The sequence below is a fragment of the Mesoplodon bidens genome (assembly GCF_964165515.1).
Source record: "Mesoplodon bidens genome assembly, chromosome: 15".
NCBI lineage: Eukaryota > Metazoa > Chordata > Mammalia > Artiodactyla > Ziphiidae > Mesoplodon > Mesoplodon bidens.
Genome location: NC_138171.1, coordinates 29520157 through 29548133, shown reverse-complemented (window position 1 = coordinate 29548133; position 27977 = coordinate 29520157). Strand labels below are relative to the sequence as shown.

General features: G+C 47.8%; 1 protein-coding gene across 4 annotated transcripts; it reads right to left on the bottom strand.

The window, feature by feature from the left end:
* Positions 1–44: 44 nt before the first annotated feature.
* Positions 45–27974, bottom strand: VPS16 (VPS16 core subunit of CORVET and HOPS complexes). 4 transcript variants are annotated; one of them, XM_081255775.1, is made up of 25 exons: positions 7325–7442; positions 7149–7230; positions 6536–6624; positions 6152–6249; positions 5936–6064; positions 5711–5855; positions 5471–5586; positions 5248–5370; positions 5062–5117; positions 4634–4723; positions 4443–4537; positions 4215–4291; positions 3626–3757; positions 3404–3531; positions 3238–3273; positions 2936–3044; positions 2638–2772; positions 2434–2542; positions 2246–2343; positions 2055–2162; positions 1656–1733; positions 1390–1559; positions 1212–1308; positions 448–551; positions 45–332 (listed from the first exon to the last, which is right to left on the bottom strand). In XM_081255775.1, exons 1-25 carry the CDS (start codon positions 7419–7421, stop codon positions 188–190), a joined length of 2646 nt encoding a protein of 881 aa, XP_081111901.1. In that variant the 5' UTR covers positions 7422–7442; the 3' UTR covers positions 45–187. The 4 variants fall into 4 exon arrangements, with proteins under 4 accessions (XP_081111901.1, XP_081111903.1, XP_081111902.1 ...); XM_081255777.1 differs by lacking the exons at positions 7149–7230; positions 7325–7442 and adding an exon at positions 27822–27974; XM_081255776.1 differs by lacking the exon at positions 7325–7442 and having other exon boundaries at positions 45–319; positions 7149–7170.
* Positions 27975–27977: the final 3 nt, after the last annotated feature.

Genomic DNA, 27977 nt, shown 5'->3' with positions numbered 1-27977 from the left:
TGCCTCCAGCTTGCTTTTGCTTAGACTGGACTTGCATAGACAAGTGCTCTAAAATGTTTTGACTTTATTTACAACCAGAACCCTCGTTCTCACCCCAGCTCTTCGGGCTTTGCTCTGGGGTAAGAGCTTGATGAGCAGTGACACTTCTGCCAGGCCCAGGGCTTGCGGAGATGAGCAGGTAGGCCCCTCACTTCTTCTGGGCTTGAGCCCGGGCCCGCTGAATCTTGTCTGCCATGGCCCCATCTGTGGCTCCGGTGCAGTGGGACAATACGAGGCTCATCTCTGCCTCATTCCGGTGCTCGATGGCAACATCTGCAGCCTGAGCCACATCCCTGGGGTTTCAGCAGGAGGGGAGATGGTATTGCGCTGCCCAAGGGCACAAACCATGCCCCTCATCAGCCCACTGGCTCAGCCACCCAGCACCCTTAGGGCTCTCAGCAGACGCACCCAATGAGAAGCAAGGCCTTGACCTTCTGCTCGGGACCCACGCGGGAAGCATACTTTTTGGCTTCGTATTTGTTGTGTTGCTTCATGCAGATTTCCACAAAGGGCTTAGGAGAGGGAGAGGGTGGAGAGGGAAGATAAGGCAGTGCCCTCCTCTTCTCTCTCTTATGAGCAAAGCTCAGTGGATTTATTATCCCAATGTATTTTATATACCCTTCAGTCCGTATAACGGCCCCCCATTCCCACCCGATATACACATGTAACAGTTGTGATCTCAACGTTCTTTGGGCAGAAACAACCTACCACAAAGATCTGTTAGAGCTTTGAGACCAATTATTTCCATGTGTCCACTCCACCATCCACTGCTACCCACTCACAGCAGGCACCTTCCTGCCCTCCCAGGGCCTGAGTTTTCTCTCATGGCTGCCCTTATCCCACCGACCCACCACACCTGCCACAGAAAACAAACCCCTCAACATCCTCCACTGCCTCGCATATGTGCCCTCCCTGTGCCCCACCCCCCCAAACAGGACTTTCCTTCAGGCACGTGGTGTCCCTTGTGGCCCTCCTTGGGGAAAGCAGCTCATTCTCCCTCCCCCGCAACATTTGCAGGCAGACTCAGGCCCATCCTCCCATGTGCCTGGCCCAGGAAGCTCCCACTAGCTCTGCGGGAGGGCTTAACAGATGTGTGAACAGACTGTCTGAGCCTGGCCCTCTCCCCAGTACTACCTCACTGGAGGTGGGGTAGAGGGAGGGCCCCATCTCACCAGGTAGCCGATGGGTGATTTCTTGCTCTTAGAAAACTTCTCTAGCTCCTCCCAGTCTCCCAGATCTGCCAGGGCGGTCAGCTTCAGCCACCAGAGCCTGTGGGAAAGTTGGGCATGGAGGTGTTGCAGGAGGGGCAGGGGGTCCTGGGACCTACAGGCACACCGGGCCCTCACCTACCTCTTGTCAGGGATGCGGAAGTCACGTGCCAGCTGCTCCGCGCGCTTGTTTTGGCCGCTGAGGATGAGGGTGGTGACCGTGTCGTGTAGAGACAGGTCTAAGAACCGGCCCCCCAGCTCATCTTCTAGGCGTCGCTGCAGCCGTAGGAGCCGCATTTGATCCTCTGTGGCCTGGGGACAGGGATAAGGCAGGACAGGGATGAGAGGGACAAGGAGGGAAGACCGGGAGGGGAGGAGAGGAGGTTGTTAGAGAAGAACAGGACAAACCTTGGCTGCAAACTCATTCTTGGCCTTGTAGAATGCGTCGGCTGCCGTCTGCAGAGCTGCGACTCGCCCCTCAATACGCTGCAAGGGCAAGGAGGGACACCTGAGTTCATAGCACAAAGGACCTCAGCCCTCCCACCCAGGCTATGGTTTTCTCCCCCATCCCTGTGCCCAGGGTTGCCACTGCCAGCCTTGGCCGCTGGGCACGCGGCTCTGCTGTCCCTAATGCGAAGACCAGCTCCTCTGGGACCAATCCCCGGCCTGGCCTCATGTCTTCTCAAGCTCTCCCTCCACAGTGAGGACCAAATGGGGTATGTGCTGCATTCAAGGCCTAGACTCCTGGAGAAGGAGCCAGACCAACGGCCCAGCCCGTGAGCCCCACCCGCCCTGCGGCCCTCAGACCTCCTCTGCAGCGTAGCTGGCTCGGACGTGGAAGCTGCCCAGCTCCTGGTGGTTGTCATCCTGATTGTAAAGGTCCTTCAGCGTCTCTAGCTCTTGATGCTTACAGAACTGGGGCCACAGCAGGTGGGCAGTCAGCAAAGCCAACTCAAGGGCTCAGGAGGCTCCACCCCACGCTGACCCCCTGCACACACCTGTCGGTACAAACTTAAGGCCATGGGCTGGTTCCGAAGCGTCATGAAAAAGTCTCCTCGGTTCAGCTCATTCTTCAGGTGCAGCAGCACCGTGAACACTATGGGATAATAAGGTGGGATGTGGGTCCAGCCCAGCCCCTTGCTCAGCCCAGGGTCCCCAGCCTTGTCCTCACCCAAACCCTGCTCACCCAGGTCGGTATCCCCACTCTCGATGGCCTTGCTTAGTGCCAGTTTGCTCCTCTTCATCTTTAGGAGAAGGGGAACCTGTTCCCCAGAGCGTGGCTCATATTCCAGCAGCTGTGGGGTGGGGAGGAAGGCACAGAGAGAAGGAGCTGGCCTGGGGACCTCTGACACCCACATCAGAGCATCCAGGGAGGGCTAGGCACCCACACCTTGATGGCCAGCTCCGTGCGGCCACAGCCATAGGCTCGTGCAGCAATGTCAGAGTAAGAGACACCAGGTGTGTCCCCCAGCTTCTGGTTAATGGCTCGAGCAACATCCTCGTCAGACACGTCCTTCTGTTGTACCTGCAGAGGGAAGGGGGTGTCACACAAACCTGGCTCTCACCCCTTAACCCCCACCCCCACTGCCTTGATCAGGACCCACCCTTTCAGCTCTACACTTATTTCCTACACCTCACCGGGGCCTGTAAGCCGCTAAATGCCCTTGAACTCTGTCCTATATCCTCACCTTGTAGCAGGCCCAGTGGGCCAGGATCCTGCTGACGCCCTGCACTTCAGGAAGCCGTAGGTACTCACATATCTGAATGGCCAGGGGGTAAAGCCTCCGCAACACAAGCCTGGCAGACAAGGGAGGTGAAGGGCTCAAGGGATAAAGTGGGGTAGAAAGAGGGCAGAGTGGTCCCAGCCTGTAACTCCAGCCTCCCAGATCCCAAGGAGATGAATCAGGAGCAGTGACCACAAGAGCACACCAGGGGCTGTAATGCCCGCCCACTTACAGCCCTCCTCCCAGCACCCTCGGGCTTGCTGTACCTGTCCAGCAGCACCTGGATGGTGAGCTGCTTGTATCTGTATTTTATTTGGTTAAGGATCCAGCTGGGAGGTAAGTCCTATTTGCCAAGGGCCTGCAGGAGGCATCTCCATCCCCTTGCCCTTACGGCCCTGGAAGTAAACACCCTGTCAGCACACTTGGGGATACTGGCTATAGGTGAGGGGAATCCCGATGTGATAGTCCCGAATGGCATTGAGTACACGAAGGTCCTGACACATGCGCACAAAGCTGTCGGGTGGAAATCTGTCCAGGAAACACTTGCCAAAGGAGGCCGCCTGCAAAGAACCAGAGGGCAATAGAGAGCTTCCCCTTCTGCCAGCCCACCCCTGCCCAGCACCCCCTCCCTCCAGCCCTGCCATCCAGCCCAACCCTGAGCAGACTCTTCTGCATGTCTGGCCAGTGCTCATGTCCCGCGGCCTCGATGCACTGCTGCACGGCCTGGGGCAGCTGCCCCAGCTCCTGGATCTCCCGGAGGTACTCATCCGCCTTCTGGCTCTCTTTCTGGGGAGGGGGGAAGGTGCCAGGGACAGTGTGTCATGACCGAGAACACCTCCACGTCTGGCCCCCAATCCCTCTGGGCTGTGGTTCAAATGGGCTGGTTTGGAAGGCTGCAGAGGTCGGACCCCAAATCCCCTCAGCCCACTCAGTCCTCCCCACAAAGTGCCCACACACCCCCCCCGTATCAGCCCACAGTTGCCTGTGAGGGGCCTGAGACCTCTCAACAGAGCCCTGACTTGTGCCTAGACTGGGGGTTCCCTGCCCCTCCCTATCACCACACGAAGGACACCATGTCCCTCCAATCCACCTGAGCCAGCTCTCTCTAGCCCAGCCCAGACCAATGTCCTGCCTGGACTCCTGTCTTGACAGGTAGCACTTGGCTGCAGGGGCATGGGCTGGGCCAATTAGGGGAAGGGGAAGGACAGCATCCTGGGGCCCAAGGAGAAGGCCAAGGCTTTACCTCATATTCCTTCTGGGCCTCCAACAGTAGCGCTCCGGGGGCCATTGAGGCAATTTTAAAGATCTCCTCGCTGGCCACTGGGAGGAAATTGGTAAGTGGGAAAGGGGGTCAGGAAACCCTCAGCCCTACCTCAGTACCCTGATCCTACTCCGGGGCACTGGCCCAGGGCAGCTGTGGTGCCGAGGAGCCCCTGCCCCGGGTCACCCAGCGCTCTTAGGAGGGCCTCACCTGGAACCTCGTGCAAGAACTCATGGGTACTGCGGGAGAAGATGCGGACCCCATCCAGCTCAGGCACCAGGTAGGAGTCCTCATCCAGCACGAACCTGAGCTTGGTCAAGGTTCCTAAGAGCACCCAGAGGTGGCGCAGGGCAGGCGACCCTCCTTCCCCCTCCTCACCCCCAGCAGTCCTCCAAGGATACTGGATGCCCTCAGGTGCGTCACCCACCACCATCAGCCGCCTCTCCCAGGCTACCACAACGGCCCTCTCCTTGCTGCGAGGACGGCTGCACCTGTGGACAGCACCACACACACAGACACACAGGATGCCGGGTCCACAGCCATGGCTCCCACATCACTGCTTGTATCACTCTGCCTTGGGACAACCCCGCACAGGCTTGCTGCCGCTTATCCACTCCTCCGGCTGACCTGTCTGCTTCCCTCTCATCCTGCGCTGTCAACTCCCAGGGGAATCTGGGGCCCACAGGGGACTGGCCCCTCAAATATGCACTGGCAGAGAAGACAAGATGCAAGCTCCACTTGGCTTGGTCAGTAGACAGGATGAACCAACATGTCCCAGGAGACAAGGCTATGTCCACTTCTACCCCCAGGATAACACCCTCATCCTCACCAGACCATCTGCTTCGGGGGAGCCCGGATGTTGCAGTTGAACTCACACAGCTTCTCCTGAAAGGGTGCAGGGAATGTCATGGCCCTGTCTCAGCAGTCACCAGTCTGGTTCAAAAGCCCTTCCCCTACCCCCAAGAGATCTTTCCTAGACACGGCATGGTGCCCCTGTGTTGTCCCAGGATCACACCTTGAGAGACGCTGTCCCCATCCAGATGTACCCTGTGTCTGTGAAGAGCGCCAGGTGTCTGTAGGTGAAGGAGACAGCCATCTGCAGGAAGCTGCTCACTCCTGGGGCTAGGCCAGGGGGTGTCTGGGGCAGGGCCGGGGAGGACACCAAAGATACTGACTTCTCAGAGCTTCCCACTGCCTCCCCCAGTCCCTCCAGTTCACTCCCACTCAAGGCCTCTCACCACTGCAGAGCAGGCTGCGTGATCCAGGAGGTAAAGATCAGGTCCTACAGCCAGAAGAATGTGTGCCACTCGGTCCTGGCACACTGTGGTCCAGCATGAGGGTGCACTCTGCAGACCTGCGGCCAGGGAAGAGGACAACCTCAGGCTGACCAGAGCCCACAGTTTCTGCCTCTGATGGTCCCACAGACTGGAGGCACATTTGTGGGCAGTGAATGCTGCCTCAGGGGTGTCAGGGCTCACCTGGCACCTCTGGCATCCGGCGGAGTTTGAGGTCGCCCACGTTGGCACTGAGGGTGAAGCGGTGGGCCCCTGTGAGGATGGCCACCCCAGAACCAAACTCAGTATGGAAGATCCGGGCATCTAGAACCCGGTTCTGGAGCACCTCCTGGAGAGAGGGGCCATGGGTTGAGGGAACCACAGATTCCCAGACTCCATCCCTTTTCCCCAGCCCCCTGGGGCCCTTACGTTGCCCATGCTGAAGTGTCTCCGGAAGTCACCATGAAGCCCATAAACCAGCACGACCCCGTCTTCCTGCACACAGAGCAGCTCCTCCTCAGCTGACCAGCCCAGGGACACCATGGGCCCACTCTTCCACTGCAGAGGAGAAGGAGGTTCCGGAAGCTGTCCTCAGGGTGCCGAACCCTGTCCAGCCCCCAGCCGCAGGGCAGGAAGGGTGCTCACCAGAAGACTGGCCAGAGGCACACCAGAAGCCGAGTAGATCTCGAGAACTGGCCGTGCGCTGGCAGGCTTCTCCTTCCGCCCGGGGTTCCTCAGCAGCGCTGTGGTTTGAGAAGAAACCTTCTGTCCTAGCTGCCCAGGCCCAACCCATGTGAAGCAGGCCTTATGAACTAGCTCCTTAGGCCCGCCCCACATGCGGCAGGCCTCCCGAGAACCAGAATTAAAAGCATCTCAGAAAAAAAAAAAAAAAAAAGCATCTCAGTAGGGTGGAGTGGGGGTGGGTAGCATACGCCAGCAAGAACCACCCAACAGCAAGGACCCCAAGAATCAAGGACCCTGAGTTCATCCCACGGTCCCAGAGCATGCAGTGCCAGAGGGGTGACTTACCAATGGGGCCCCCATAGGGCGCAGCGGCCACCAGGCAGTCCCTCAGTTCCTCCTTCAGGTCCCAGTCCATGCTATACAGCTCATATTTCCTGCCCACACAGTGACAAACAGAGATTAGACTCGTCATGACCCCGCATCCAGATGGGCTGAGCCCCAGAGGAGCCCCTAATGCCTCCATCTGTCCCCCCCCAGGGGCAGGGAGGGGGGTGATGACTAGAAACAGCTAGGCCAGCTGACCACGTGCATGCTTAGGGACAGCAGGTGAGGGAGCAGAGGGTGTTTGGAGGGCAGGCTGTGTGGCCAATATCCAGGGCACGGAGTGAGGTGGGACTAGGGTGGGGTGGTTGGCTTGAGCCTGCATTAGCAGGAAACAAGACCCTCCAGGAGGGCCTCTCAGGATAGACAGCCTTTCTTCTATTTCTGGTTCTTAACACTGAATCTGGTTATGGGCTTTACACCCAGGGGTCCAGCTCAACGCCTGTTGATAATGAACTCAGTTTTAGAGGTACTGAGTGAGCAGTGCCTGAAAGAAATCCAAGAGGAGCTCTTTAGTAAGCCTAGAGCTAGGGAGTGTCCTGGGTTGCAGATGCCAATATATGAATGCTTGACTCACAGGAGGTAACTGAAATTACAAACTGGCAAACTGGCACGAGATGACTGCAATCTGAGATATGCATGGATCACCAAGAGACGTGCTGCATGGGAAGACAGAGTAGGAGGCTTGAGGCATGCCATCATTTGAAGGCTGGAGGTGGGGAAAAGGGGACAGAGAAGGAGTGGACACTACACCAGGATACCAAGAGAAGACAATGTTCAAGAAGGAGGCTGTTTCGGCTAGTATCATCTCAGGAAACTTCCCGTTAAAGATCAGGAAGATGTCCATCATTTCTTTCTACTGACATTCTTCTCAGCATTCTAGCCAAAATAATTTAAGAAAAAAAACCCAGAGGTTTCCATTTTGAAGAAGGAATGAGGTTGCTACTATTTATTTACAAATAAAGAGATAGTCTACTTAGAACATCCAAAGCAGTCTATGGAACAATGAAAGAAAGAGCTCAGTAAGTGATCAACAAAAATCAATATATTTTTTTCCATACCAATTAGTTTTCTATACCATAGCAAGAACTAATTAGAAATATAACTTTTAAAAAGATCCTAATCTTGATAGCAATAGAACTATGATACCGAAGAATAAACCTAATAAACATTTTTTGCAAAATCAAGTCAGTTTACTCAAGGATACAGAAGACATGAAGAAATATTCTAAAGGATCTATAAATGCACGAGAATTCCATCAAAAATCAGCCCAATTTTTTGGTGGGTAGGGAAGCACAAACTGATTCTACAGTTCATCTGGGGGGGGCAAAAAAGGTCATCTGAAAGAGAAAATACCGGATAATATTTAAGAACATTAGAAAATATGAAAACAGATATATATATCAGATATCGAATACACTTAAAAACTAAAGTTAAGGACTACCCTAGTGGCACAGTGGTTAACAATCCTCCTGCCAACGCAGGGGACACGGGTTCGATCCCTGGTTCGGGAAGATCCCACATGCCACAGAGTAACTAAGCCCATGCGCCACAACTACTGAGCCTGCGCTCTAGAGCCTGTGAGCCACAACTACTGAGCCCATGTGCCACAACTACCGAGCCCATGTGCCACAACTACCGAGCCCACGTGCCGCAACTACTGAAGCCTGCGTGCCTGGAGCCCGTGCTCCGCAACAAGAGAAGCCACCACAACGAGAAGCTTGCGCACCACAACGAAGAGTAGCCCCTGCTCGCCGCAACTAGAGAAAGCCCACGTGCAGCAACGGAGACCCAATGCAGCCAAAAATAAATAGATAAAAACAAAATACTTTTTAAAAAAGCTCTAATTAATTGTAGAAAAAATGAAAATAAAAGTAAAAGAAAAATGGTCAAGGGCTATATCATAACTATGTGAAAATATTTAAAAATGAAACATAAAAAACTAGAGAAAAATGTAAGCTAATATTTTCATAATGTGAACTATGGAAAAGTCTTTCAGAGTAAGACACAAAACCCAGAACTTACAAATGAAAAGACTGATAGACTTTATCACATAAAACTTAACATATGTATGTTAAACATTAATACATAAAAGTCAAGTGACTACTGTGAAAAAATCTGTAACATTTGTAACAAAGGGATTATCATGGAGAACACTTAAAGAGCTCTTTTACAAATCAGTAGAGACAACACAATAGAAAAATAGTCAAAGGATATGAACAGACATACTTAACAACTAGGTAAATATGAATTTAAAAATTATTTTTATGTTTTGGCCATCTGAATGGCAAAAAATTAAGAGGTTAATAAATAACATGGAATATTGTTGAAGATGTGGAAAAATGAACACTTTCCTACACATTGGTGGGAGTGTAAAATGGTTCAACCCTTATGGAAGAGAATGAAGCACTTATGTATCCAATTTTTAAATGTGTACGCACTCTAACTTAGCAATTTCCTTCCAAGAGTCTAACCTATGAAACTACTTGCACAAGTACACAAAGGTATGAATTCACTGCATCACTGTTTCAAATAGTTTTTTAAAATCCTGGAAAAATCTCCTTAAATGCCCGTTAAAATGCGACTGGTTAAATAAACTACTTATGCCCATTTTGGGGACTATTATGTGCCTATTAACAAAGTGACTGGGTATGTTGCCATGAAGCGGCCTCTAAGATATATTGTTAAGTAAAAAAAAAGGCAAGCTGCAGTGCAGTATGAACCATATGAATCCACTTACACAATAAAAAACTGAGCACAAATTCACTCTTCCATATGTGTTTTGTGATAACAGACAGTAGTGTTCTTCTAAGAATCTCTCCTTCACAGTGAGCCTGATGTTGAGCCTCCTCAGTAGAGGGCGCTGGAGGAACACTGCACGAGGAAGAGGCTTCTCCTGCTGCTTCCAGCAGGGCAGTCACCCGGCAGCCCGGGTGTGAGGACATCTGGTGGTGCTCTGACCAGCCATGCAGCAACCTCCAAGGCTTGCCCAGACTGGCTCCCTGGACAGACACGGCATTCCTGGCCTCGTGCCTACACCCTACTTCCTCTGCATGCCAAGATGCCCGGCCACTGACTGCCCTGCCCGTAGCCTTGTTTCCACTGACCCCCTCTGCACAACCATGCACCCAATCACTGGTTGTGGCTTGCCTTACAGACACTAAGTGCTCCAGACTGCCGGCATCAGCTCCCCAACTCCCTCTGCAAGCCTGCACCACTGACCCCTAGTTGCAGCTCACCTGTGCCCCCTACCCGCTGAACCCCAGAGGGTTGCTTCTTGCTGGCCAAGCAACTGTGGACCAGCTCTGGCCCCGGGAAACCAGTAAACTTCACTGCCATCCGGTGGGCTGCAACTGTATTTTCTCTGAGGTCTGAAATGAACCCCAGCCTGGGGAAGGTCCCTCCTTCCAAGTTTGTCGTTTCTTGAGTACTCTCCCTTAGCCCTAGGCTACCATATAAAAATTTCTCACATCTTATAGTTACTCTTTATGACAACTTAATAATTCCTTACATTTATTAAACTTGCCCAGTTTACATCTCCTGACTGGACCCAGACTAACTGGTGCAGGGAGTGGCCCCAGGAGACAGACCCCTAAAGATGGGATTTGAGGACTGGTTTGGTCATGTGCTTGGGATTGGGTGCAGTGCCGTGTTCCCTGACAATGCAGAACGGATGCTAGTAACCCACTGCGTGCAGCAGCATCACAATTAACCAAACCTGTAGTTCAGTGTAGTGAAATGCCAAGTCAAACACGTGCTTGACTGTATGGCAATAACGATGATTATAAAGGCTGTGGTGTGGATGGGTCATTTTGAGTGCACCTGAACATTTACGAAGAGAAAATGACAAGGTTATGTCCATTAATTTTCAGCTGCGGTCATGGTCTGAGAAGCAGAAAGCTTCTGTAACAGCCTAAAAGAATCTCTTAGTTCTTGTAGTCACACAGCTGCTACTGCTGAAAATCAAAGACAGAGTTTAATTGTATGGGTTGTTAAACAATGACAGTTAATTCTCTGGCACATGTGAAAGTTAGGGCACTAATTAGAAAAGAAAGGAATCCTGAAACTTGGAAGGGAGATAACTGCTTAGACCCAGAAGAAACTGACAATCTTGAGCCCCCAAGTCATTCTGAGTCTTCCTCACCAGTGGAAGTAGCTTGCCCTCCTGTGTCGGAGGAGACTAGCCTTCCTCTACTTGAAAACCCTGTTATGCTCTCACTTGAGGTAGATGTCTTGGGAGCCTCCCTCTCCAAGGCTGACCTGGCTAACATTACTGCTGAGTGGTTAATCGGCCAAGAGCAGAGACCAATACATGGGCCCAGCATGGCACCATTCCCAGGGGGAGCAGTCTGCAAGTCGATTACACTGGACTTCTTCCATCATGGAGGAGGCAAAGATTTGTCCTCACTGGAATACATATTCTGGATGTGGATTTGTCTTCTTTACCTGTAATGCCTTTGCTAGCACCTACCATCGTGGACTTACAGGATGTCTCATGTACCATGGGACTTCCTTGGTGGTCCAGTGAGTAAGACTCCATGCTCTCAATGCAGGGGGCCCAGGTTCGATTCCTGGTCGGGGAACTAGATTTTGTGTGCATGCCACAACTAAGAATCCTCATAATGCAACTAAGAGCCCACATGCCGCAACTAAAACGCAGCACAAGCAAAAATAAATAAATAAATAAATAAACAGAATGTCTCATCTACCGTTGTAGCATTCTGCAAAGTCTTGCAGCTAATCAAGGACTTCACTGCACAGCAAAGGAAGTGCAACAGTGAGCTCAGGTCCATGGAATCAACAAGTCTTACCTTATATCCCATTACCCAGAAGTGGCTGGTCTAAATGTACTGACGACTCAGTTAAAGCACCAATTGGGAGACAGTATCCTAAAAGTATGGGGCCCTGTCTTACAGGATGCAAGCTTATGCTTTGCATCAGAGACCATTATATGGTATTATCTCCTCCACAGTCAGAATATGGGGGACCTGGAATCAAGGAGTGGAAGTGGGAGTGGCTCCTCTCACTATTACACCTAATGACTCTCATTAAAATATTGCTTCCAGTTTCACTAACTTTGAGACCTATTGGAGAGCTTAGTCTCCAAGGGGAGAATGTTTCCACCAGAGGACACAACAATGGATTCACTGAATTAGAAGATAAGAGTGCTACCCTGGGGACTTCCCTGATGGCGCAGTGGTTAAGAATCCGCCTGCCAATGCAGGGGACACGGGTTCGAGCTCTGGTCCGGGAAGATCCCACATGCCGTGGAGCAACTAAGCCCGTGTGCCCCAACTACTGAGCCTGAGTGCCGCAGCTACTGAAGCCTGCGCGCCTAGAGCCCGTGCTCCGCAACAAGAGAAGCCACCGCAGTAAGAAGCCCGCGCACTGCAACGAGGAGTAGCCCCCCTTCGCCGCAACTAGAGAAAGCCTGTGCGCAGCAACGAAGAACCAACACAGCCAATAAATAAATAAATAAATAAATTTATATATATTAAAAAAAGGGTGCTACCTTGCCATTTGGGGCTCCTTATGCCACTGAAACAACAGCCAAGAAAATGGGGTTAATTTACCGGCTGAAGTGATTATCCTGATGGCCAAGGGGAAATCAAGCTGCTGCTACACAATGGAGGCAAGGAGGACTGTCTGAAACCCAGGGGATCCTCTGGGGCACCTCTTAGTACTTCCGTGTCTAACAAAAAGGGTTAATGGAAAACCTCAGCAACCAAAAAAAGCAGAATGACTGAGGTTTGGGTCACTTCACTATGTAAAGAGCAGAGCAGTGAAGGTTCTGGCTGAGAGCAAGGGAAACATGGGATGGGCAGCTGAAAAAGGAAGCCACAGATATTAACTATGATCTTGTGACCAGTTACAGAAATGAAGACTATAGCCACTTTGCGTATTTTCTCTGTTTGTTGTATGCATGCGTTTATATATATATACCAGCCATTATCTTCTCTCCTTCCCATTTTCATTTTATACACAAATTATTAGAGGTTAACTTTAAAATTCAAGTTTTAGGTAACAGAATATTCAGTGGGACTATAATTCAATTTGAGGAGTAACTAATATAGTGATTGCTACAATGACTGTTAAGACTGTATGTCTTCTCACTCTGGGAAAAAGAAGTTTACTTTTAAGAAGAATGGTATCTTGTTAAGCAGAATATATAGAGTTGTTTTGCTGTTGTGAGGGAGTTGAAGTGTAGAGGGCACTTGTGGAAGCTGATCAGCCAAAGAATGGACTGTGCCAGTTATCAAATTATTGCCTCCCAGCTCCAAATTCATCCTTCAATACATGCTCCACAGAGAGCTAGATGTTAAGCTTTCTCAGTAGAGGGCCCTGTAGTAAAGGGATATTGTAGGAGGAGGTGGGGGTCTCTGGCTGTTTCCAGCAGCTGCAAGGTCAGTCAGCAGTGTGGGTATGAGGACATCTGGTGATACTCTGCCCCAACCATGCGCCCAGAGCACACAATCCCTTGGTGACCTCACAGCCTTGGCCTGGACTGGCATCCACCTTCCCGTGGTTCTCTCCACAAGACACCGCATGCTCCAGGTCTCCTGCTCATACTGGTGTGCAAGCCCATGAACCTGGCCACCAGCTATGGCTCACCTGTGCCCTATGTGTGCCCAGGAGGGCTGCTTCCTGCTTGTCCAGTGACTGTGGACCAGCTCTGGCCCAGGTAAACCAGCAACTCCCCCACCATCCAGTGGGCTGCAACTATACCTTCCCCGGCGAGGTAGGAACCCCAGCTTGGGGAGGGCATCCCCCCCTCCAACTTGTCCTTCCTTTCTCCTCAGCCCTAGGAAAGGACAGTTTTATTTTATCTTATAGTTACTTTGCTATCACAGTTTAATAGTTCTTTATATTAAACTTCCCCTATTTAATCACTGTATGGTTTGTCTCCTAATTAGAATCATAGTGATATTAACTGTGTCACATTCCACAGACCACTTGCTTGTCACAAGGGGGAAAACGGGTGAGGATGTGGCCATCAGCCTCCAACCTACCTGTCAATCTCAACTTCCCTCGTAGCAGACAACCCGATACAATGATGCCTCCAGATGAACACCACACACACATCACCTACAAGGTGTTTCTGCCAAAAATGTCAACCTGAATCTGATCAAGCCTTTAGATCTAACACACAGTTTCAGGAAATAACAGGCTATGATAGAGAAAAAAGTTCAAAGGCACCACAAGGAAGCAAGGGGACAAATCCAGAAAGCGCCTAGGTCTCTAAAACAAGTGAATGTCATGAAAACAAAGGGTAGGGGTGAGAGTAAGGATGATAATGTTCAAGTTTACAAGAGACTTAATTAAGAGAGATAAGCAGGGAATTCCCTGGTGGTCCAGTGGTTAGGACCCAGCCCTTTCACTGCAGGGGCCCAGGTTCGATCCCCGGTCAGGGAACTATGATCCCTGCAAGCCACGCAGTGCGGGGGGTGGGGTGGGGTGGGGGTAAGCAAATGAATAATTCTGATTTGGGTCTCAATTTGAACAAACCAGTTATAAAAAGGCATTTTGAAGACAACTGGAGAAGTCTGAAGGACTGGTTGCTAGATGATATTAAATGTTCATTTTGATTGGTGTTTTATAAGAAACTGTCTTTTTTTTTCAAAGTAATACACATTTAAGGTGTGACTATAATTTACTTTAAAATATAGCAGAAAATGTATTTGATTTAAAAGATGTCTGGATATTGTTTTTACATGGTCCCAAAAAGTGTGTGTGTGTTGAGGGATGGGGGGCGGGTAGATGAAAAGTGAATGGCAAAGTGCTGACACTTGTTGAAGCTGAGTGATGAGCACACGGATGTCCACTACACTACTTTTAGAACATTTATGTATATTTGAACACTTTCTTAAACTTTTTTAAACTTACAAGTAGTTGAAGCAAATGTATTACACACGATAACAATTTTTAAGCCTAAACAACGGCTATGGGTATTCACTCTACTATTCCTACTCTGCTGTACATTTAAAATTTTTCACTGTAAAAACTTAAATACAAATTCCAAGAAAAAAGGGAGGTCATCTCTATCCAATGCAGTCAAGCTCAAATGAGGCCTGAGCTGTGTCCAGTGCAGTAACAGGATGTCACTGAGAAGAGGGTGGTCAGACCATAGTGAGTGATCAGTGGGAAGAGAGAAAATGGAAGCAAGTATAGGTGGCAGTTTTCAGACCTTTGGTGAGGTGAGGAGGAGGGACTTGTTTATTTTTTGAATAGGGAAGTTTATTTTTTGTTAGGAGGGGGAGATTTGAATATAGAGGTTGAGGTCTGAAAGGGAGCCCTTGAGGGTAAGGATCGTGGAAAACAATGTAGAGGTCTTCAAATTTTCCTGCAGCAAAGAAACACCTGGCTGCTTGATAAAATACAGATCAAATTCCCAGGACCCAACCCAAAGATAATGGAGTAGATCTGACCTATGAAGCTGCATGCAGCCAGCATCTCGGGTGACCTTGATGCAGGGAGTCCTCCGCAACAACAGCTGGAGAAACCTGTGGTGGCGGGAGGGCGGATGGGCGGCGCATGGTTTCTGAGAAGGCAGGGAGACGGGGCACATCTCCTCGGCAGGTTGGCAACACAACAGGCAGATTTCGTCAGGGTAACCCTACACTCTTCTAGGCAATGACTTCCAGCTCTCTGGGAAGCATAAGGTGAAGTCAGCGATTGGCAGGAGGGACCCAAGGAGGCTTCGGCTGCAGTCCAGGAGGTTAGCATCGACACAGACTGGGGTGGGAAAGAAGCGTACAGGTACAGGAGTAAGGGTCAGGGAGCGAAGAGCAGCAAAACACGGGCCACCTCCTCAAGGCTTCAAGGTAAAGAAGGCTTCTCAGGGACAGTGAGGTGACTCAAGCTATGCCTCGAGGTTGGCCTGGGCCGTGGATGCACAGACTGAGAGCAGCATCTCAGAAAAGTCTAGAGGTGAGGACTCTGTGACGCTAAGCCATATCTTCAGTGAGGAAGGTCAGCTACGTATTTCTCCTCTACCTGCAGGTCCTGGAAGTGGAAATCCCCAGAGCAGCAGTAAATGGACCCTGGGTCTAATACCAGAAAATCACTAAATCTAGCAGGTATGGTAGTCTCAATTCCAGCCCCCTCCAGGAAACAGTGACAAAACCCCTGCTGCAGTGCAGCTGAACTGCTGCAAAAGCACGGTCCACTGTAGTAAGAGAAGAGCTTGTGTGAAAATAGATGATCTCCCGCCTGTCCAGGCTGAGCTATCAGATCACTGTGGAGGAAGAAGCGCATCAGGTCTAGCCTTGGGGAATAATCCATCAGTTCCAAAATCCCCAGGCCCTGGAGAGAGACCACAATCACCCCCAAAATCCCTTGACGCCAGCCTGCCTTAAAAATAAATACTACTAAAGGATCCTTGTGCTGGCAATGTAAAATGGTGCAGCTGCCATGGAAAACAGTAGGATAATTCCTCAAAATAATAAACACACATACACCAGAAATACAGCTACACGTGGAACAACTCCTACAGAACACCTACTGAATGCTGGCAGAAGACCCCAGACCTCCCAAAAGGCAAGAAACTCCCCACATACCTGGGTAGGGCAAAGCGGAGAGATTCCCGCACAGAGGATCGGTGCCGAGCGGCACTCACCCGCCCGAGAGGCTTGTCTGCTCGCCCGCCAGGGCGGGCGGCGCTGGAAGCTGAGGCTCGGGCTTCGGTCAGAGCGCAGGGAAAGGACTGGGGCTGGCGGCGAGAACTCAGCCTGAAGGGGGCTAATGTGCCACAGCTAGCCGGCAGGGAGTCCGGGAAAACTCTGGAGCTGCCGAAGAGGCAAGAGACTTTTTCTTCCCTCTTGGTTTCCTGGTGCGCGAGGAGAGGGGATTAAGAGCGCTGCTTAAAGGGGCTCCACAGACGGGCGCGAGTCACGACTGAAAGCGCGGAGCCCAGAGACGGGCGTGGGACGCTGGGGCTGCTGCTGCCGCCGCCAAGAAGCCTGTGTGCGAGCGCAGGTCACTGTCCACACCGCCCTTCCGGGAGCCTGTGCAGCCCGCCACTGCTGGGGTCCCGGGATCCAGGGGCGGCTTCCCTGGGAGAACGCACGGCGCGCCTCGGGCTGGTGCAACGTCACGCCGAACTCTGCCGCTGCAGGCTCGCCCCGCACTCCGTGCCCCTCCCTCCCGCCCGGCCTGAGTGAGCCAGAGTCCCCGAAGAGGCTGCTCCTTTAACCCTGTCCTGTCTGAGCGAAGAACAGACGCCCTCCGGCGACCTACACGCAGAGGCGGGGCCAAATCCAAAGCTGAGACCCAGGAGCTGTGAGAACAAAGAAGACAAAGGGAAACCTCTCCCAGCAGCCTCAGAAGCAGCGGATTAAAGCTCCACAATCAACTTGATGTACCCTGCATCTGTGGAATACATGAATAGACAACAAATCATCCCAAATTGAGGAGCCAGGAGTCAGTGCTGTGCCTCTGAGGTGGGAGAGCCAACTTCAGGACACTGGTCCACAAGAGACCTCCCAGCTCCACATAATATCAAACGGCGAAAATCTTACAGAGATCTCCATCTCAACACCAGCACCCAGCTTCACTCAACGACCAGCAAGCTACACTGCTGGACACCCTATGCCAAACAACTAGCAAGACAGAAACACAACGCCACCCATTAGCAGAGAGGTGGCCTAAAATCATAAAAAGTCCGCAGACACCCCAAAACACACCACCAGACGTGGACCTGCCCACCAGAAAGACAAGATCCAGCCTCATTCACCAGAACACAGGCACTAGTACCTTCCACCGGGAAGCCTACACAACCCACTAAACCAACCTTAGCCACTGGGGACAGACACCAAAAACAACGGGAACTACGAACCTGCAGCCTGCAAAAAGGAGACCCCAAACACAGTAACATAAGCAAAATGAGAAGACAGAAAAATACACAGCAGGAGAAGGAACAAGATAAAAACCCACCAGACCTAACAAATGAAGACGTAATAGGCAGTCTACCTGAAAAAGAATTCAGAATAATGATGGTAAAGATGATCCAAGATTCTATTTCCCAGATCCAAAATCTTGGAAATAGACAAAATGCAAGAAACAGTTAACAAGGACCTAGAAGAACTAAAGATGAATCAAGCATCGATTAAAAACACAATACATGAAATAAAAAATACTCTAGATGGGATCAATAGCAGAATAACTGAGGCAGAAGAACGGATAAGTGAGGTGGAAGATAAAATAGTGGAAATAACTGCTGCAGAGCAAAATAAAGAAAAAAGAATGAAAAGAACAGAGGACAGTCTCAGAGACCTCTGGGACAACATTAAACGCACCAACATTCGAATTATAGGGGTTCCAGAAGAAGAAGAGAAAAAGAAAGGGACTGAGAAAATATTTGAAGAGATTATAGTTGAAAACTTCCCTAATATGGGAAAGGAAATAGTTAATCAAGCCCAGGAGGCACAGAGAGTCCCATACAGAATAAATCCAAGGAGAAATACGCCAAGACACATATTAATCAAACTGTCAGGGCTTCCCTGGTGGCGCAGAGGTTGAGAGTCCGCCTGCCGATGCAAGGGACACGGGTTCGTGCCCCAGTCCGGGAAGATCCCACGTGCTGCGGAGCGGCTGGGCCCGTGAGCCATGGCCACTGAGCCTGCGCGTCCGGAGCCTGTGCTCTGCAATGGGAGAGGCCACAACAGTGAGAGGCCCGCGAACTGCAAAAAAAAAAAAAAAAAAAAAAAAAAAAAAAAAAACTGTCAAAAATTAAACACAAAGAAATCATATTAAAAGCAGCAAGGCAAAAACAACAAATAACACACAAGGGAATCCCCATCAGGATAACAGCTGATCTCTCAGCAGAAACTCTACAAGCCAGAAGGGAGTGGCAGGACATAATTAAAGTGATGAAGGAGAAAAACCTGCAACCAAGATTACTCTACCCAGCAAGGATCTCATTCAGATTTGATGGAGAAATTAAAACGTTTACAGACAAGCAAAAGCTGAGAGAGTTCAGCACCACCAAACCAGCTTTACAACAAATGCTAAAGGAACTTCTCTAGGCAAGAAACACAACAGAAGGAAAAGACCTACAATAACGAACCCAAAACAATTAAGAAAATGGGAATAGGAACATACATATCAATAATTACCTTAAATGTAAATGGACTAAATGCTCCCACCAAAAGACACAGATTGGCTGAATGGATACAAAAACAAGACCCATATATATGCTGTCTACAAGAGACCCACTTCAGACCTAGAGACACATACAGACTGAAAGTAAGGGGATGGAAAAAGATATTCCATGCAAATGGAAACCAAAAGAAAGCTGGAGTAGCAATTCTCATATCAGACAAAATAGACATTAAAATAAAGACTACTAGAAGAGACAAAGAAGGACACTACATAATGATCAAGGGATCGATCCAAGAAGAAGATATAACAATTGTAAATATTTATGCACCAAACATAGGAGCACCTCAATACATAAGGCAAATACTAACAGCCATAAAAGGAGAAATCGACAGTAACACAATCATAGTAGGGGACTTTAACACCCCACTTTCACCAATGGACAGATCTTCCAAAATGAAAATAAATAAGGAAACACAAGCTTTAAATGATACATTAAACAAGATGGACTTAATTGATATTTATAGGACATTCCATCCAAAAACAACAGAATACACATTTTTCTCAAGTGCTCATGGAACATTCTCCAGGATAGATCATATCTTGGGTCACAAATCAAGCCTTGGTAAATTTAAGAAAATTGAAATTGTATCAAGTGTCTTTTCTGACCACAATGCTATGAGACTAGATATCAATTACAGGAAAAGAGCTGTAAAAAATACAAACACATGGAGGCTAAACAATACACTACTTAATAACGAAGTGATCACTGAAGAAATCAAAGAGGAATTTAAAAAATACCTAGAAACAAATGACAATGGAGACACGACGACCCAAAACCTATGGGATGCAGCAAAAGCAGTTCTAAGAGGGAAGTTTATAGCAATACAATCCCACCTTAAGAAACAGGAAACATCTCGAATAAACAACCTAACCTTGCACCTAAAGCAATTAGAGAAAGAAGAACAAAAACACCCCAAAGTTAGCAGAAGGAAAGAAATCATAAAAATCAGATCAGAAATAAATGAAAAAGAAATGAAGGAAACGATAGCAAAGATCAATAAAACTAAAAGCTGGTTCTTTGAGAAGATAAACAAAATTGATAAACCATTAGCCAGACTCATCAAGAAAAGAAGGGAGAAGACTCAAATCAATAGAATTAGAAATGAAAAAGGAGAAGTAACAACTGACACTGCAGAAATACAAAAGATCATGAGAGATTACTACAAGCAACTCTATGCCCATAAAATGGACAACCTGGAAGAAATGGACAAATTCTTAGAAATGCACAACCTGCCAAGACTGACTCAGGAAGAAATAGAAAATATGAATAGACCAATCACAAGCACTGAAATTGAAACTGTGATTAAAAATCTTCCATCAAACAAAAGCCCAGGACCAGATGGCTTCACAGGCGAATTCTATCAAACATTTAGAGAAGAGCTAACACCCATCCTTCTCAAACTCTTCCAAACAATATCAGAGGAAGGAACACTCCCAAACTCATTCTACGAGGCCACCATCACCTTGATACCAAAACCAGGCAAGGATGTCACAAAGAAAGAAAGCTACAGGCCAATATCACTGATGAACATAGATGCAAAAATCCTCAACAAAATACTAGCAAACAGAATCCAACAGCACATTCAAAGGATCATACACCATGATCAAGTGGGGTTTATTCCAGGAATGCAAGGATTCTTCAATATACGCAAATCAATCAATGTGATACACCATATTAACAAGTTGAAGGAGAAAAACCATATGATCATCTCAATAGATGCAGAGAAAGCTTTCGACAAAATTCAACACCCATTTATGATAAAAACCCTCCAGAAAGTAGGCATAGAGGGAACTTTCCTCAACATCATAAAGGCCATATATGACAAACCCACAGCCAACATTGTCCTCAATGGTGAAAAACTGAAACCATTTCCACTAAGATCAGGAACAAGACAAGGCTGCCCACTCTCACCACTCTTATTCAACATAGTTTTGGAAGTTTTAGCCACAGCAATCAGAGAAGAAAAGGAAATAAAAGGAATCCAAATTGGAAAAGAAGAAGTAAAGCTGTCACTGTTTGCAGATGACATGATACTATACATAGAGAATCCTAAAGATGCTACCGAAAAACTACTAGAGCTAATCAATGAATTTGGTAAAGTAGCAGGATACAAAATTAATGTACAGAAATCTCTGGCATTCCTGTACACTAATGATGAAAAATCTGAAAATGAAATCAAGAAAACACTCCCATTTACCATTGCAACAAAAAGAATAAAATATCTAGGAATAAACCTACCTAAGGAGACAAAAGACCTGTATGCAGAAAATTATAAGACACTGATGAAAGAAATTAAAGATGATACAAATAGATGGAGAGATATACCATGCTCCTGGATTGGAAGAATCAATATTGTGAAAATGACTCTACTACCCAAAGCAATCTACAGATTCAATGCAATCCCTATCAAACTACCACTGGCATTTTTCACAGAACTAGAACAAAAAATTTCAAAATTTGTTTGGAAAAACAAAAGACCCCGAATAGCCAAAGCAATCTTGAGAACGAAAAACGGAGCTGGAGGAATCAGGCTCCCTGACTTCAGACTATACTACAAAGCTACAGTAATCAAGACAGTGTGGTACTGGCATAAAAACAGAAAGATAGATCAGTAGATCAGGATAGAAAGCCCAGAGATAAACCCACGCACATATGGCCAACTTATCTTTGATAAAGGAGGCAGGAATGTACAGTGGAGAAAGGACAGCCTCTTCAATAAGTGGTGCTGGGAAAACTGGACAGGGACATGTAAAAGTTTGAGATTAGATCATTCCCTAACACCATACACAAAAATAAGCTCAAAATGGATTAAAGACTTAAATGTAAGGCCAGAAACTATCAAACTCTTAGAGGAAAACATAGGTAGAACACTCTATGACATAAATCACAGCAAGATCCTTTTGGACCCACCTCCTAGAGAAATGGAAATAAAAACAAAGATAAACAAATGGGACCTAATGAAACTTCAAAGCTTTTGCACAGCAAAGGAAACCATAAACAAGACCAAAAGACAACCCTCAGAATGGGAGAAAATATTTGCAAATGAAGCAACTGACAAAGGATTAATCTCCAAAATTTATAAACAGCTCATGCAGCTCAATAGCAAAAAAACAAACAACCCAATCCAAAAATGGGCAGAAGACTTAAATAGGCATTTCTCCAAAGAAGATATACAGACTGCCAACAAACACATGAAAGAATGCTCAACATCATTAATCATTAGAGAAATGCAAATCAAAACTACAATGAGATATCATCTCACACCAGTCAGAATGGCCATCATCAAGAAATCTAGAAACAATAAATGCTGGAGAGGGTGTGGAAAAAAGGGAACACTCTTGCACTGCTGGTGGGAATGTGAATTGGTACAGCCACTATGGAGAACAGTATGGAGGTTCCTTAAAAAACTAAAAATAGAACTACCATATGACCCAGCAATCCCACTACTAGGCATATACCCTGAGAAAACCATAATTCCAAAAGAGACATGTACCAAAATGTTCATTGCAGCTCTATTCACAATAGCCCGGAGCTGGAAACAACCTAAGTGTCCATCATCGGATGAATGGATAAAGAAGATGTGGCACATATATACAATGGAATATTACTCAGCCATAAAAAGAAACGAAACTGAGCTATTTGTAATGAGGTGGATAGACCTAGAGTCTGTCATACAGAGTGAAGTAAGTCAGAAAGAGAAAGACAAATACCGTATGCTAACACATATATACGGAATTAAAAAAAAAAAAAAAAAGTCATGAAGGACCTAGGGGCAAAACGGGAATAAAGACACAGACCTACTTGAGAATGGACTTGAGGATATGAGGAGGGGGAAGGGTAAGCTGTGACAAAGCGAAAGAGAGGCATGGACATATATACACTACCAAACGTAAGGTAGATAGATAGTGGGAAGCAGCCACAGAGCACAGGGAGATCAGCTCGGTGCTTTGTGACCGCCTGGAGGGGTGGGATGGGGAGGGTGGGAGGGAGGGAGATGCATGAGGGAAGGGATGTGGGAACAGATGTATATGTATGACTGATTCACTTTGTTATAAAGCAGAAACTAATTAAAAAAATTAAAAAAGAAAAAAAAATAATAATAATAATAAACACAGAATTACCATATGATCCGGAAATTCCACTTCTGGGTGAAAACAGGGTCTCGAAGAGATATTTGTACACCATTGTTTATAGCAGCATTATTCACAATAGCCATGAGGTGGAAGTAACCCAAGTGTCCATTGACAGATGAATGCATAAATAAAATGTGGTATATACATACAAAAGAATATTATTCAGCCTTAAAAAAGAAGGTAATTGTGATACATTCTACAACATGGATGAACCTTGAGGACACTACGCTAAATGAAATAAGCCAGTCACAAGAAAGCAAATAGTGTATGATTTCACTTGTATGAGCTATCTAGAGTAGTCAAATTCATAGAGACAGAAAGTAGAATGGTAGTTGCCGGGGCTGGGGGAAGGGGAGAATGAGGAGTTATCATTTAATGGGTAGAGAGATTCAATTTTTTTTTTTTTTTTTTTTTGCAGTACACGGGCCTCTCACTGTTGTGGACTCTCCTGTTGCGGAGCACAAGCTCCGGACGCGCAGGCTCAGTGGCCATGGCTCACGGGCCTAGCCGCTCTGCTGCATGTGGGATCTTCCCGGACCGGGGCACGAACCCACGTCCCCTGCATTGGCAGGCGGACTCTCAACCACTGAGCCACTAGGGAAGCCCTAGAGATTCAATTTTGCAAGATGAAAAAGTTCTGGAGATTGATTGCACAATGTGAATATACTTAACACTCCTGGATTGTACTTTATAAAGAATAAGATAGTAGATTTTATATTATGTGTATTTAACCACAGTTTTTCTTAATGTTCACGTTTATATGTGCAAAACAGACAAACGTACAAAGCCATAAAACCTACTAAAATAGTCAACCTCTCTTCTACGAAGAGTTCCACAAGTACGAAATGTACCTTCAGTCTCCTTCACCATAAAGGATGTTTCTAAGGGCTTCCCTGGTGGCGCAGTGGTTGGGAGTCTGCCTGCCAATGCAGGGGACACGGGTTTGAGCCCCGGTCTGGGAGGATCCCACATGCCGTGGAGCAACTAAGCCCGTGCACTGCAGCTGCTGAGCCTGCGCTCTGGAGCCCACAAGCCACAACTACTGAAGTCCCCGCGCCTAGAGCCAGTGCTCTGCAGCAAGAGAAGCCACCTCAATGGGAAGCCTGCACACTGCAGCGAAGAGTGGCCCCCACTCGCCACAGCTAGAGAGGGCCCGTGTGCAGCAACAAACACCCAACGCAACCAAAAATAAAAATAAATACATAAATGAATAAAAATATATTTATTAAAAAATAAAAAATAAAGTACCTGAAACACTGTGTTCAAAACCAAGCGCACCCTTTTCCCCACCAAACTCACTCTTCCTTTCTCATTATGTTAAGCCAAAAATCCAAGTCATCCTCGATTTGTTGCTCTTCCTCCTCCCTACCAAGTGCAACTCATCACAATGTCCTTCAATTTTACCCCCTTAATATCTCTCCAACTGGTCCCCTTCTCTCCATCTCCAGTGCTCACCACCATCAACTTCTCCTTGGTCTATTCCTCCAGCCTCCTAACCAGTCTCCATTCTTGCTTGCCCCTTCCAACTTGTCCCCCTATTGCCTCCAGGAGGAACTTAAAACACACACACACACACACACACACACACACACACATCCAATCACATCAATCCTTTCATTCAGGCTTCCCACTGGTCTTCAAATAAAGTGGTCTCTTATCTTGTCCCCTTGTCTGTGGCACTCCAGCCACATTGGCTCTATTTAGGTCACTGAGAGTGTCCTGTCTCTCTCACTTCAGTATACCTTTGTATATGCTCTTCTTGGATCCCATTCCCTGCACCTAGGTCTACTCATCTTCTGGATGGGGTATTGTTTCCTTCAGAAAGTCTTCTTTTCCTCTGACTTACCAATCTGTTATATGCTTTCTGAGGACCCTACACTCTCCTTTACTTCACTTTTTATGATCAAACAAATACAGAGTCATTAGTGGTTATCAACTGTCTCCCTGCTGGCTATAAGTTCTGAGGGCAGAAAGGGTCCATGTCTTTTTATTGGCCCAATATGCATTCAGCCTGGCAAAGGGTTGGGGAAAATTATTTAATGGTATTATCCCAAACTGGGTTTTTAGAATAAAAATGGTTAAAATTCTGGAGCCTCATAAGAACTAATCACCATTACCTCTCCTTGCCCTCCCAAATTAGTGATATTTCCAGAACATTACTTCCAATGCAAAAGAATCCCATCCTGTAGATAGGACTTGAAATGTCTGCCACCTGTTTATCATTCATTCACTTATTTGAACATGTATTAAGTCCTGGCATAAGGTTATGCACAAATACAAATAAAACCTAGTATCTGCACCTAAAATATTTTCTACTCTGGTAGAGAAATTAAAACACTTATTTTATTTTCCTACTTAAAAACAAAAACCCTATGCTTTAACACAGGTTCTAGAAGAAGACTGGGCTCAAATCTTGGCTCCACGATCTGTGTAACCCGGTCACGAAACTTCTCTGTTCTTTAGTTTCCTCATCAGTAAGATGGGGTCAAAATAATGATACCTACCTCATGGGGCTGTGAGACTTAGACAATTTAATACACATAAAGTACTTAGCATGGTGTCTAGTACATAGAAAGGCTCAACACCCATTACCAAGAGCAACACATCGTCTGCAGCAAGGCTTATACCTCTACTCCCTTCTGGCGGTACAGCACAGGTAAGGGTAGGCTAGCCATGCAGATCATGTCTATGGCACGTACTCAACATTTACACTCATTTAAAACTTTATTGGGGGACTTCCCTGGTGGCCCAGTGGTTAAGAATCCGCCTGCCAATGCAGGAGACGTGGGTTCGAGCCCTGGTCCGGGAATATCCCACATGCCGCGGAGCAACTAAGCCTGTGTGCCACAACTACTGAGCCTGCACTCTAGAGCCCACGAGCCACAACTACTGAAGCCCGCGTGCCTAGAGCCTGTGCTCCACAACGAGAAGCCACTGCAGCGAGAAGCCCACGCACCGCAATGAAAGTAGCCCCCGCTCGCCGCAACTAGAGAAAGTCCGCGCACAGCAATGAAGACCCAATACAGCAAAAAAAAAAAAAAAAAAAAGATAGTAAAATTTTATTGGTGTATAAACAAAACTAAGACTTCATATGATAACCAGGAGTTCTATGGCAATGAGGTCACCATTCTCAGTACTCTATTTAATAAGACTGTGTAGGCAACATATATTTTCAAAAGTAATACATATTAATTTTTTATTGATTGATTGATTGCCGCGTTGGGTCTTTGTGGCTGCGTGCGGGCTTTTCTCTAGTTGCAGTGAGTGGGGGCCACTCCTCACTGCGGTGCGCAGGCCTCTCATTGCAGTGGCCTCTCCCACTGCAGAGCACGGGCTGCAGGCGTGCAGGCTTCAGTGGTTGTGGCGCACGGGCCTAGTTGCTCCGCAGCATGTGGGATCTTCCTGGACCAGGGCTCGAACCCGTGTCCCCTGCACTGGCAGGCAGATTCTTAACCACTGCGCCACCAGGGAAGCCCCTAGTTAATATTTTTAAAAGTATATGCTGTGTCGTAAACACCAAATTACATGCTATCTATGTCAACTGACAACCCTTCTCCACAAAAAGTTTAAATCACTGTTATTTCCTACCGACTTCCCTGATTTTTAACTAAATTTTTGCAATTTTTTTCACATTGTACAGGCACATGTATAAGAATCAGAAATAAACAACAAATGCAACAGATCTCTAAAAATTGCATCAAGGCATTTGTCCACCTCAGAAGTGTTAAGGGCTGACATTTTTACATTGAAAAGTTTTAACATGTGAATAACAATGGTGTATAGTTTCACTAGCATTAACAGCTGTCTTCTATTGAAGTAAGACCCCAACGCGATGCCTTTGTGATCTTTAGTTGCAACCAATAAAGTATTTTTTTAACTTTATTAGGCAACCACTACATAGCAGGCACTGTTCTAAATATGCACTGGAGATAAAGAGATGCAAGAAATGCTCTCAGCTCTCAAGAAATTTGGTTTAGCAGAAGAAACCTATACAAACATTGCCCTGCTGTGCCATACATAACAGACCTTAGCACTGGGTCTTGTGAGACCCAAAGGAAAGTCAGCTGCAAGTCAAGTCTGTTGGGATTAGATCGGGGAGGTTTCAGAATGAACCCTTAAACTAAGTCCTGAAGGATGAGTAAGAATTCTCCAGTGAAGTAAAGAGGAAAATGGCAGTGCTCACAGAAGGAACTGCAGGCTGGTGCAAACATAGGGAGCCCTGAAACGTCATGATGTGTTGGGATCCTGTTCTGTGCAACTGGAACACAGATTTGGGTAGGAGTTGAAGAAGAAATTGAAGTCGAAGTTGAAGAGACAAATAAGGCCGGTTTATAGATATAACACGAGAAGGAGTTTGTACTTTGTTTTTCAAAGAAGGGAAGCCATTGAAAAAATCCTAATTAGGGTAATGATGTGATCAGTCTACACTTTAGAAAGATTAGTGGTTTAGGACTCCACGACTCCCATGAGAGGGCTGCCCCTAGCAGGGGATCCTCACTCGCGCTGCCTCTGGATTTAGTGGCGATTCGCCTCCTTCTCCCAGCCTTGGTCAGCACTGTTACCCCGCCCGCCGTGCAAGCCGGCCCCCGTAGGAGCACCCCTGGTCTGACTTCAGCAGCACTTCCCGGCAGGAGACCGAGCACTCACTGTCACCCGTGGGCGGCCACCCTCAACGTGATCTGAGCATCCTTCCAGAGGCTGACAGCCCTGGGCTTCAGTTGGGCTGTGCCGCTACCTGTGTGACCACTACGGCTGCCTCAGTTTCCTTCTCCGGAGAAGGGGAAGGCCCGGCCCTAGGTGGCTGCGTGTTAAGTGGTAGACGCCGCGGGAGAGCCGGCGAGGGGCGGACCCCAGCGCCGTAGAGACCGCGACGCGCGCCTCCGGCTCCGCTCAGAGACTCGAGCCGGAGGGCGAGCGGGATAAGTCAGACCGTGGGAGACAGGGCGGGGCGGCTCACCGGTAAAAGGCAGAGTCCCCAAGCGGGTTCCAGTTCGCGGTGTAGCAGTCCATGGCTGGTGCAGGCGGCAGCCGGCCAGCGCCGAGTGGACACGCACCTAGCGCGGGCTCCAGGCAGGCACTTCCGCTTCCGCCCGTCCGGGTCACGTGGCGAGGC

Coding starts and splice junctions, on each gene's coding strand:
- VPS16 (XM_081255775.1), bottom strand. CDS start 7,421: ATGATGGACATCTTCCTGATCTTTAACGGGAAGTTTCCTGAGATGATA. Junction 2,163..2,245: donor CCTTAAGTTTGTACCGACAG/GTGTGTGCAGGG, acceptor CTGTGGCCCCAG/TTCTGTAAGCATCAAGAGCT. Junction 333..447: donor AAGGCCTTGCTTCTCATTGG/GTGCGTCTGCTG, acceptor CTGAAACCCCAG/GGATGTGGCTCAGGCTGCAG.